The sequence below is a fragment of the Sciurus carolinensis genome, chromosome 7 (assembly GCF_902686445.1).
Source record: "Sciurus carolinensis chromosome 7, mSciCar1.2, whole genome shotgun sequence".
NCBI classification, from domain to species: Eukaryota; Metazoa; Chordata; class Mammalia; order Rodentia; family Sciuridae; genus Sciurus; species Sciurus carolinensis.
In genome coordinates, this window is record NC_062219.1 from 122,838,530 (window position 1) to 122,849,902 (window position 11,373).

General features: G+C 50.8%; 3 protein-coding genes across 8 annotated transcripts; 2 read left to right on the forward strand and 1 right to left on the reverse strand.

Annotated features, from left to right (window-relative positions):
• Positions 1 to 173: 173 nt before the first annotated feature.
• Positions 174 to 3,388, forward strand: Gpank1 (G-patch domain and ankyrin repeats 1). 4 transcript variants are annotated; one of them, XM_047558921.1, is made up of 5 exons: positions 174 to 234; positions 326 to 674; positions 1,023 to 1,183; positions 1,498 to 2,128; positions 2,772 to 3,388. In XM_047558921.1, exons 3-5 carry the CDS (start codon positions 1,171 to 1,173, stop codon positions 3,214 to 3,216), a joined length of 1,089 nt encoding a protein of 362 aa, XP_047414877.1. In that variant the 5' UTR covers positions 174 to 234; positions 326 to 674; positions 1,023 to 1,170; the 3' UTR covers positions 3,217 to 3,388. The 4 variants fall into 4 exon arrangements, with proteins under 4 accessions (XP_047414877.1, XP_047414878.1, XP_047414875.1 ...); XM_047558922.1 differs by lacking the exon at positions 174 to 234 and having other exon boundaries at positions 241 to 684; XM_047558919.1 differs by lacking the exon at positions 174 to 234 and having other exon boundaries at positions 241 to 674.
• A 943-nt stretch (positions 3,389 to 4,331) lies between these two features.
• On the forward strand, positions 4,332 to 6,398 carry C7H6orf47 (chromosome 7 C6orf47 homolog). Its single transcript, XM_047557589.1, has one exon. The coding sequence runs from the start codon at positions 5,160 to 5,162 to the stop codon at positions 6,039 to 6,041; it is 882 nt and encodes a 293-aa protein (XP_047413545.1). The 5' UTR covers positions 4,332 to 5,159; the 3' UTR covers positions 6,042 to 6,398.
• Positions 6,399 to 6,852: 454 nt separating this feature from the next.
• Positions 6,853 to 11,238, reverse strand: Apom (apolipoprotein M). 3 transcript variants are annotated; one of them, XM_047557591.1, is made up of 8 exons: positions 10,967 to 11,238; positions 9,102 to 9,280; positions 8,779 to 8,826; positions 8,235 to 8,389; positions 7,879 to 7,952; positions 7,690 to 7,788; positions 7,405 to 7,503; positions 6,853 to 6,996 (listed from the first exon to the last, which is right to left on the reverse strand). In XM_047557591.1, exons 4-8 carry the CDS (start codon positions 8,285 to 8,287, stop codon positions 6,965 to 6,967), a joined length of 357 nt encoding a protein of 118 aa, XP_047413547.1. In that variant the 5' UTR covers positions 8,288 to 8,389; positions 8,779 to 8,826; positions 9,102 to 9,280; positions 10,967 to 11,238; the 3' UTR covers positions 6,853 to 6,964. The 3 variants fall into 3 exon arrangements, with proteins under 3 accessions (XP_047413547.1, XP_047413548.1, XP_047413546.1); XM_047557592.1 differs by lacking the exon at positions 10,967 to 11,238 and having other exon boundaries at positions 9,102 to 9,282; XM_047557590.1 differs by lacking the exons at positions 9,102 to 9,280; positions 10,967 to 11,238 and having other exon boundaries at positions 8,779 to 9,000.
• Between the last annotated feature and the right edge of the window lie 135 nt (positions 11,239 to 11,373).

Sequence of the window (11,373 nt, forward strand, 5' to 3'; positions counted from 1 at the left end):
GCAAGCGCCAATGGTCGGGCGCCTCGGTGGACGCCGGGAGATGGGGTCCCTAGTATAGATAGAAACTGGCGATACGAGTGGAGAGCGAACTACGAATCCCAGGAGAACCTGCGCACGACCCTGGTGTCGCGAGGCTCACGAGAAGGACGCCCGGAGGGCGGGGCTCAGCGAGGCACCACCGGAAGCGGAAACCAAGTACGGCGTTCGGGGCCAGGGAGCCTGGGAAATACAATCGTGAGCTCACTGAACTGAGGGGCCGAGAGAGGGCGGGGACTGGAGCAAGCTGACTGATCCCTCCTAGCCTCTCTCACACTTTTCCCCTCAGGTCCCGGCTTGGCGCTACAGCCCTGCGGATTGACTCCATCCTAAGCCGATCTACTGGGCCCTTATTGCCATCAGGTTCCTCCTCCGAGTCGGGCCCGCCACTAGAGCCCCCGACAGACCCATGTTCACCCGGGATCTGGCGTAAGGCCGGAGGTGCGACCGGGCTCCATTCTGAGGGACTTGGATCGGTGTGCTTGAGCTGAGCGGTTTGAGAACCGGGACGGTCCAATGCGCTAACCTGAGGTGGCGCCAGCCATTCTGCTGTTCGTCCCTTTGCACTTCTCCATTTCCTCTTAGGGCTTGAATGGAGCGTTCTGCTGCAGGCTTTTAAGTGTGTTCTTCGAACCCTGGTCAGTAATGGTGAGGGACAACGTGACGTTTTTTCATTTCACGGCTTCTCGGCATTCCACAGGTTTCCTTCTGCCTTCTCAGGGCCTTTCTTTAAACCGGAGAATGGTTTCCCAGCTCCAGGAAATGAATTGTAGCGGGGGGGCCACATCGAGGGCCGCGAAGGGCATTGTGGGGGCGTTATGTAAAAGTAGGACCCCAACCGACAGAACTCCTGGGTCCTCGTGCTACCTAGGCACGCGGTGCTTTGAGCGTATACTTGGAAAGGTGCAAGCGCGGGAAGCCACCTTTTGGGTGTTGTGTTGTTAGTGTCGTCACGCACGCATCTAAGCTGTTTGTCAACTCTTTAGCCTAGAGTAGCGCCATTTTGCTGTACGGAAGCTACCAAGCGACGAAGACAGGAGCCTCTCCCCGAGATACTCCGAAAAAATGTCACGTCTGGTTTTGGGAAGAGGAGACCCCAAAATGGGATCAAGCAAGAATTAAAGGGCCGGGTTGATGCTCCTTAATGGTATGTATTAGAGGTTTGTTTTTTTCTTCACAGTGCTGCACATTGAACCCAGGGCCTTATGCTTGCAAGCGCTCTGCCACTGGAGAACCACAGGGTCTGTTTTTCTAGTGTTTTCACATGTGACCCATGGCCTTTCGGCCCTGAAGGGCTTTAGGTTGTGGAGTTAGTTTTGGAGCAGGAGCGTGTTGTTGATTCCAAGGCCATCTTTCCTCCTCCCAGCAGATCCCTGGAGGTGGTACTGGTCACTACAGGGGACATTAGGGGTTGGGTCGTCTCATCCTTCTCTTGTTACATTTTTTCAATTCTTCCAAAAGCCATGTCCGGGCCATCTCTCATCACGTTCACCCCAGCCACAGACTCCAGTGACCTATGGAAAGATGGGCAACAGCAGTTACAGCCTAAAAAGCCAGAGCCCATCCTGGATGGGACTGCAGCCCGGGCTTTCTATGAGGCACTGATTGCAGATGAGAGCAGTGTACCTGAATCCCAGAGATCTCAGCCTCATCCAGTCAGGGAGAAAAAGAGGAAGAAAAGAAGAATGACGAGGGAGACTGCAGCAGAAGTAGTGGCAGCAGGAGCATCAGGAAGACACGGACAAAGGAGATCCCTTGAAGCTGATGACAAAATGACCCAGTGGATATTGAAGGCTGCCCAAGAGGGGGACCTAGCAGAACTTCGAAGGCTGTTGGAGCCCTGTGAGGCAGGGGGAGCTGGAGGGAATATCAATGCTCGGGATGCCTTCTGGTGGACCCCCCTAATGTGTGCTGCCCGAGCCGGCCAGGGTGCTGCTGTGCACTATCTCCTGGGCCGAGGGGCTGCCTGGGTGGGTGTCTGTGAGCTGGGTGGCAGGGATGCTGCTCAGCTGGCTGAAGAAGCAGGCTTTCCTAAGGTGGCCCAGATGATCAGGGAGAGCCATGGAGAGACAAGGAGCCCAGAGAACCTTAGGTGAGGGGGAACCTTAGCCCATACCCTCCTTTCACTGTGTTCTGCCTTTCCTGGCCACCCCACACCAGAAGCCCTAGACAGCTTAAGTGGTCTCCTTATCCTTCAGGGTAGATTGATAAGGTAGTATACTAGAATGGTTGTGGACATGAAGTCCTTGGATTTAAATTCTGATACCATTTATTTGGAAGAAACTGAATGTCTACATATCTAAGTTTCCCCATCTAAGAAATGGGAGTTATAAGAACACCTTTCTCATGAGGTTGTTTTTAGGATTCAGTGGGTTAATATATACAAATGCTAGAATAGTACTTGCCATGTAGTATGTACTATAGAAATATTAGCTATAGTCATTATTATTCCCTTTTCCAAGACCTTATGAGACTTGGTTATCAACTTTTCTTTTCGCTGTTCCCATCTGGGTCTCTTGTTAGTGGGGAGGGACTCGGGGTTTGCCTAGCATGCATGAGGCCTTCAGTTTGATCCCCATTACTCAGAACAAAAAGAAAAGGTGATGCTGAGTGGGAAGGAAGGCAGTTCTTAGCAGAAAAGGTAGAGGGATTCTGCCCCACACTGCCATCCCCCTAAGGCCTCAGTTCTTTGCCTTTGACTTCTGCTCTTAATCATTTTTCTTCTTTCTCTGTAGGCTCCCTTCTCCCTCCCCTCAGTACTGTGAGACCTGTGATGCCCACTTTGAAGACTCCAACCACTGCACTTCCACTGCTCATCTGCTGTCACTGTCCAGGGGTCCCAAGCCCCCTAACCTTCCCCTTGGGGTGCCCACCTCCAGTCCTGGCTTCAAGCTGCTGCTGAGGGGAGGCTGGGAACCAGGAATGGGGCTAGGACCCCGGGGTGAGGGCCGTGCCAATCCTATACCCACTGTCCTCAAGAGGGACCAAGAAGGACTAGGTTACAGATCAGCACGCCAGCCCCGAGTCACACACTTCCTAGCTCGGGATATCCAGGCTGTGTCTGGGAGAGAGAGAACCCCTCGAGTGGCCACACTGAGCCAGAGGGAGATGAGAAAGCAAGAGGAGAAGGACAGGGCCTGGGAGCGGGATCTGAGGACGTACATGAACCTCGATTTCTGACTTTGATGAAGTCTAATGCTGGTCTGCTTTGAAGTCTGAACTTCTGCCTCTGACTTGGGCCCTTTGACATATTTTCTGGGATCTGCCCAGGTGCCAGGTTTTGATCATTGGACACTGATTTTGTGAGGAGGGGCTGAGAGTTGAGAAATAAATGTCTATGGTGGTTTCTTTACTTTTTTGAAATCTTTTGTGAGGAAGCCAAACAAGTCTGTGGACCATGTGCAAGTCCCACCTGAGCCAGAAGAGTCACTCTCCAAGTGACTGCCAAGCCAGATTGGCAGATCCCAGCCCCTACTGGGAGTGCCCCACCTATTCTTTCAAACTCCCTGAACTCTGAAATTGCCATATAATTCTCACCTCCCCCAGAAAGGGTCCTCTGACTACTCCAGCCAGTTCACTAATTTCCAAAAACACACGGTCATATACTATGTGCTGACTACAAGTAAAGACTCAGCAGGACGGGGAGGTGGTCATTTGATCACCTAATGGGTGCCATAGGGTAAGTCAGGGAAGGACCTTGGTCTCAGGGTCTTACTGGAAGAATCCTGGGTAATATAAGGCCTACTTATAGGCTGCTTGAGCTGGGGCCAAACTGGTCTCCCAAATCTAAACTTGTCACAGTTCATTTCACAGCCCAAAAGCTCCTGAGGGCAGGAAGTACATCCTATTTGTCTTATGTTTTTCTTCCCATATTTTGCCACTCTAGCACCCCCTCACTCCCTTGTGCTCATACCAGGTGCTAGGCACCTGGAGAGTTCACAGATCCCTGCATGGAGGTGCAAAGAAGGACTGTTCCAGTTTTAATGTTTCACTTCATAATTTTCCCCTTCCGGAAAAGCCTTTCATGAAGTGTGAGAGATGGAGTGTGTGCTGGGGGTGGGGATGGGGGTGGATGCAGAAGAACCCAAGGGCAGCGGGTAGGCGAGTTTTGAGAAACACGGGAACCGAGGTGCCTCTGCTAGGTAAAAACGAAGAACTGGGCTTAGGTTCTAGTCCCGGCCTTTGTGGATACGCGCCGCCGCCTGCGGTGCCGCGCTCAAGGAAAGCGCAGGGGTAGCGGGAGATCGATCCTCAGGGTCCGCCCCGCGATCTGCGGGCTCCGCCCCCCGCCCGTCCCTCCAGTCCCGGTGCAGCTGCTTCCGGGCTCCGCGACTCCGGGCGGCTCCGCGAGGCCCCGGCCCCAAAGCTGGGCCCAGGAGCGGTCCCTGCGCACAGTGCCTGGACGCCTGGGTCCCCACGTAGGCCCGCGCTGTGCCTCCCGACTGGGATCTCGGAGGATCGCCGTCCTGACCTTGCGGAGGCCGCGTCCCTGTTGCGCCCTCGCGGGCCGGTAGGGCCACTTTGTAGGAATCATAGCCCCCTAATCGGGTCGGACGCCACTGACTGGAGTTTCCTGGACACCTACCACCTACCTCCCAACCGAGACTTTCTATCTCTTGAACTCCCTTGGGGCAGCAGTTTAAGTCTTCTCAAATCTAGGAGGACCTAAGGACCCCGGGCCACCTTCCTTCCTTCCTTCTTTGATGGAGCACCGCCTCCTCAGTTTCTGGGGCACCTTGTGGCGTGGCCTTGGTGAGTGAAACTTGGGGTGCTGCCTCCTGGGAAGGAAATCTGGAAACACGGAGGACACTGTAGGGGTGACCCCGGTCTTGTCAGACCCTGAGACTCTTGAAATCTTATGGGTGGGGATTGTGGTGGTGAATGAATTTGGGTGTGCCTCCCTTCTTTACCTCAAAACTGAGAAGAAAACCACTTGCCACTTTTGAGGCTGCATGACCATTCAGGGAAGTGGGGAGCCCCTTCTGAATTCAGAATAGAACGGCATCAACAAGCAGATAACCTGTTCTGAACCTGAACAGATTCTGCCTTCTGAGGAGACCTTGAAAGTCTAAGAAGTGCCAGGAGGTAGCACCAGATTTGGGGGCTCATTACACACCCCAACAATGTTCCTGCGACGGCTTGGTGGCTGGCTACCTCGCCCTTGGGGCCGCCGGAAACCCCCGAGGCCTGACCCACCTGCCCCAGAACCCAAATGGGTGGACAGCTCCCCTGAGAATTCAGGGAGTGACTGGGACAGTGCCCCAGAAACCATGGGAGATGTGGGGCCTCCCAAGACCAAGGACTCAGGGACACTGAGGAGCTTCCGGGCTGCTCCAGAACCAAGCAGGGAGCCCCAAGTTGAGCAGCTGGGAAACAAAAGAATGGATTCCCTCAAGTGGGACAAGACTGTCTCTAGCACTCAAGAGTCTGGGAGACTGGAGGATGGAGGGGCCATTCCAAAACTAGAATGGGATCCTGTGGATTCAGGTGGCACCAGGAGACCTGGGGTGTCTCTTGAAGGGGGAATGGGTGCCCCTGGGCCAGAAGCCCCAGTGGAGAAACATGGCCGGCATCAGAAGCTGCTGGGCTGGCTGCGGGGGGAACCAGGGGCACCCCCACGGTACCTGGGGGGCCCAGAGGAATGTCTGCAGATCTCCACCAACCTGACCCTGCACCTACTGGAGCTGCTGGCTTCAGCCCTGCTGGCGCTATGCTCTCGGCCATTGCGGGCAGTCTTGGATGCATTGGGCCTGCGAGGACCAGTGGGCCTCTGGATACACGGGCTACTGTCCTTCCTTGCTGCCCTGCATGGGCTCCATGCTGTGCTGAGCCTACTTACTGCCCACCCTCTACACTTTGCCTGCCTCTTTGGCCTCCTGCAGGCCCTGGTGCTGGCTGTCAGCCTCCGGGAGCCCAGTGGGAATGAGGAGGCCACTAACTGGGAGGATGAGGGTTCCCTGAGGGAGGGTGAGGAGCAAAGGGGAGATCCAGGAAAGGGGCTGTGACTGTGGGGTGGGTTGGGGGCAAAAGGTGAAGATTGTGTGGCCTTTAGCAGGAGAGTGGGGAGCATGACCCAGATTGTAAGCACAGGGACCTCAGGGATCGGGAAGAAACCCCAGAGTATGAGGGCAGAGGGCTCCCTTTCATACACAGGAGAGAACAGAGCTGTTTAGCTGAGAGAACAGACATGTTTATGGATGGTGGGGCATTGCCCTATGATTCACCAGCTGTTGTTACTTTTTGCTTTTACATTTCTCCTACCTATATTTTTTCTTTGTACCTCCACTTAAAAAAAAAAAAAAAAAAGTGATAGTGGAGAATAAATACCAAAGGGTTTTTCCTGCCCTTCCAAATTCTCCAGCGGGGAAAGAGACCAGAAAGGCACAATAGAGATTTCTGCAGTAAGAGGGTGGCTGAGAGACCTAAGACGTTCCTTGGAGCCTGGAACCTGAGCCATCTAGGAAGGAATGGGGCTGCTATGTGGGTGGATTAGGGGCCTGGACAAAGCCTGCAGGGAAGATCTGGTGCTCATGTGAGTCAGACGGAGCAGGGATAGTATAGGCAGTATTGGCAGGAGTACCAGCTCAGACAGGCTGCAGGGGGAGCACTAGAGTCTTTAGTTCCCACTCAGAGTTAGGGGCTTGCTCACTCAGCAATAAATGTGTAACACTAAATCCTAAATACACCACTACAATGTGAGAGGTACTACCACTCAGTGTCTTTCCTGACGCCGTCCAATTGGGTTAGGTGGCAGAGGGTCTAGAGGACTGCTGAATTAGGGCAAGTGACATTGATGTCTGGAGATGAGCCCCAGAATGTGATGTGAAAAATCATCTTTATTTTCCTTGAAAGGGAATCAGGAGTCTCCAGCTTCTCTTTCCCCCAACAATTCCACTACCACCATATTGGTCTGGGGGCACAGATGAAGTTACAGGTCAGTTACTGACAGTTTGCAGACCTCTGTGATGGGAGGAAAGAGAAGAGGATGGAAAGGCAGTCCAGGGAGAGAACAAGGTTCTTGGTGATGGGGTGGGGGGAGAATGTGCTCTTTTATTCCCCCATGTCAAAGGGCTCTTAAAGGCCCTTTCTCCTCTGCATCTGACTCTGCCCCCTTTATCCACTGCAGACCCATACCTATCTTTTGAATAGCCCAGAGCCCATCCTGGTCCCCTCAGATAACATCACAGCTCTTAGTCATATCCCTATGATGCCATCATAGCCTATGAGAAGTGTAGGTGACCACATAGCCACTCAGATGATGTCTGCCTTTGGCCATACCCTCTGGTAACATCACATGAGCCTCTCATCTAGCACCTGCAGAAGACTTGGTGAGTCCCAGTCCTCTTCTGGAAGACTTTAACCCCTCACCTTGATTCCTGGGAGTTAGTAAGAAGGCTTTGGAGTCCAGGCAGGAGGTCAAGGACTGGAATTCTTCCACACACTTCTCAGAAGGGTGTGGTGAGCGATCTGGAAGGGCAGGGTGCAGCCAGGCCAGTCAAAGACCCTGCTTCTCAACACCCTCCCCCGCAACCCTCAGGGGAGGACCTCATAGAAGTACTCAGCCCATTCTAGGAGGATGTTAGGGCCCAGACTCAGGAGTCCTTCTACCCTCCCTTGTTTCACTGATACTCCCTGCTTTGCATTCTCACTCACTGTAGAGGAGAAAGCGCTGGTAACCCTGGCCTGTCTCTTTCAGCATAATTCCACCAGGGCATGAGCTGGAGAAGAGCTCAGTCTTCATGTCAGGGCGGCCTGTCAGAGCAGAGTGGGGGATGAATGAGAACAGAAATGCAAAACCAAGCTTAGGGAGGTTGGGGTGGTTGAGAGCTGGTGGGAACCAACCTTCGGTTCTGAGATCTGTGTTCCCTTCAGTCAAGTGATAAATCCATTCACGGGGCACACAGAATCCATTTTTCCTGCAGAGGTGATGATGGCAAGAAGGAAAGAGTGTTACCCCAACCACACAGTACCAGCATTTTTTAATTTCATCTTGTTCCTTGCTGAAGCCTGGCTCCCTTTGTTTTTCAAGCTACCAAGAGATGGTTAGGCCCATTCTTTCTCCAGAGATCAACCGCTTAGAGCTATTGAATTCACTGAACTAAGAGTCACGGGTGTACTGACCAAGAGCCCAGTGGGTGGGTGCTTATATTTTGGGCAGAGAGTGCAACTATTGATGCCTCTACCTCCCCACCACTCACATGCGGATGGCAGCACGAAGCTGGAGCTGCAGTGGGGCAGAGCCAGCAGCCATGTTGAAGATAATGTTGTCCACAGAGTCAAAAGTTGCCAACTCCTCCTTGGTGGGAGCTGCCCCTGCGATAAAATACCACTGGCCCAGGTGGGGATCTGGGAACTGGAGAGACAATAAGGGGAGCAAAAGAGGGTAGATTGATGGGTCCACCACAGAATCCATTCAACTGCTTCATCAGTCAGCACAGTAAGATTTGGGGTGAAGGTGTTGGCCGTCTTCCTCTTCCCAACTGGGGTCTGACAAGTAATCATGAAATAACTTTCCTCTTTGCCCTTCTGCAATCAACCCGGGTAACCATGCTACCCCACTCTCCAATTCTTCCATGTCTCCACATTGATGGCTACCACACTGATATTTTTATTCCTGCTTTCATCATCCAAACACTCATGCCTTCTTCCTCCCTTTTCCAACATAGCTTCTGGTCATCCTAGGCAACCTACCCAAGACCCTTAAGGCTTCCACCATAGGCATCCCCCATTCTCAGTTCATACCTCTTTATCATCCACTCCCAGAGTTGTCAGTTGATTGTGTTCAGGACACTGATAGATGGAATTAAGGAGAATGCCATAGAGGTAGAGCAGAGCTGCCCAAATTTGATTGAACATCTTCAGGTGGGAGGGAGCTGGTGGTCTGTGTGAGGTGACTGGTGCCTTTACTGCTCTCTTCACTGCGGGCTGCTCAGTCCACTCGCTTCCAGCCCCCATGCCTCGACCCTTGACCCCTTCACCTGCTAATGAATAACTTCAGCCTTGTTTTCCAACCCAAGCCTGGATTATCTACAGTTTATGGGCCTTCCTCCCCCTTTTCTGGATACAACCACTCCAGGGTCTCTCAGGAGTTATGAGGAGAGCTGAGTCCTGCAGGTAGAAGTCCATGGTCTTTTATCCCATGTCCTATTGTGTTGCATTGAAGAGAAGTGGCTTGATTGGGTCTTTCATTCATTCACTTAGGAAACTTTTGAGTCCCAGCTGTTTGCCAGGAACTGGCTAATCCCTGTGGATATGAAAGCAAATAAGACACAATCCCTGGCCTTGAAGAAGTAAGTATAGGAAAAATTAGTTGTGTAAACAAATAATTGAAATACAATTCAAGTGCTTTGGAACAGGTATGAACCAGTTGCTGGGGCAGGGTGGATTTTTCTCTGAAGTTTATAATTGTAGAAACAGTATGTACACACCCTGGAAAAGCTTGCTGACACATAAGTAAGTTAATTCACTCAATGCTTATTACTATAAAAGACCACATATTCTAATGATCAAAGAAAATGGCATTGCTGTCTGATTGGGTTCAAACTCTCATATTAGATCTGGGACAATTTTATTGTCTTGATTTTTCATCTGTAAAATGAGCAAATCTTCAGTCTCAGAGGATTAAATAAGAATGCATGTAAAGCCTTTTGCAAAGACCTGCACATAGTAAGTCTAAAGAAGCATTTGCTGTAATTAGTATTAATGTTTATAAAGAACTTATTATACTTTCTGGTGGGTAATGAATTCTCAAATAATGATGGTAAGAATTGTCAAGGGGCAGTCATTGGATAGAGCCAAGTGGATAAAGCAGTTAATGCAATGAGATGTTTAATTATTTAAAACTCATGGGCTGCCACACAAAAGATTTGCTCTTAGAGGTGAGACTGGCTATGGGCTTGTGATTTAGTTAAAACAAAACAATCCCGGCTGGGGTTATAGATCAGTTGGTAGAACCCTTGCCTCAAAAGCATAAATAAGGCCCTGGGTTCAGTCACCAGCATGGCAAAAAAACACAAAACAACAACAAAAAAACAACAACAATCTGGGCAATGGTTCTGTAAATAAGAATTAATTATACTATTTAGGATAGTGTTCAAAAATTTAATTTTTGCAGGACTGGGGATGAACCCAGGACCTTGTTTCTGTGTATACTAGTACAGTGCTCTACCACTAACCTACACCCCAGCCCTTGAAAAATTTTTTGCTTTGGAGACAGGGTCTGACTATGTTGTCCTGATTGGTCTTGAACTAGCAGTACTCATGTCTCAGTCTTTGGGGAATCTGGGATTACAAGCCCTTGAAAAAAAATTTAAATAAAAGACTAAAATGCTACAACAATTTATTGGAGCAGTAAAGTAGAAGAGCTCAATCTCCTGAGTCTGCTACACCTGAATTTGCCAGTTCTACTTAGGCTCACCTAAAATGTATTCACATATAAAATTGATATTAATACCCATCTCAGATGTTGAAAACCCTTTTGTTGTTTGTTTGATGTGGTGCTGGGATGAACCCAAGGTTTCACACATGCTAGCAAAGAGCTCTGCCACTGAGCTGCACCCCAGAGCCCTTGAAAGGCTTAAGAACATGACAATATGTAACACTTGCAGTGACTGGAACGAATGAAGTGCTCGGTAATCAGATGCTTACTGGAACATTTTCCCCCCCAGTGGGGATCTAACCCAGGGGCGCTTTACCACTGAGCAACATTCCCACCCCTTTCTAATTTTGAGACAGAGTCTCACTAAATTGCTGAGGCTGGTCTCGAACTTGCCATCTTCCTGTCGCAGCCTCCTGAATTGCTGGGATTACAGAAGTGAGCCACCGCTCCCGGCTTTAATGTAACTTAACTGAAATGGTACTGGCAGCTGGATATAAACTACGAATTCTAGAAAGGGTAGGAAAAGATAAGGACTAGAGAGAGTGTAATCACCCGAGGCTAAGAAACCCCCTTTGATGGGCCCTTCAAGCCCCCATTGTCAGGGCCTTGTCTTTCAATTCACCCGGACTCCATATGCTTCCAATTCTCAAATTCGGCGGTGTCCCTTTTCTTGAAAAGTCCTGAAAAGCAGCGGCATGCTTAGCTTTCCTAAAACATGGCATGTCCCCTCAGCCACACTTTGCCAGTGGCAAGCGTGACACCACAGTCCGCAAAACGCCCCACAGGGCCAAAACGATCTCTACCCAACGACTTGACAAGAAGCAAAGTAGATAGCGAACCAACCACAACCTCCTAAGGTAAAGTGACTTCCGGAGGCGCGGAACACAGGGCGCAGAGAGGACCGCAGAATGAGAGTTTTAGGGTGGCTAGAACAGTGCCTCTCAAAATTCTCTGCCTGC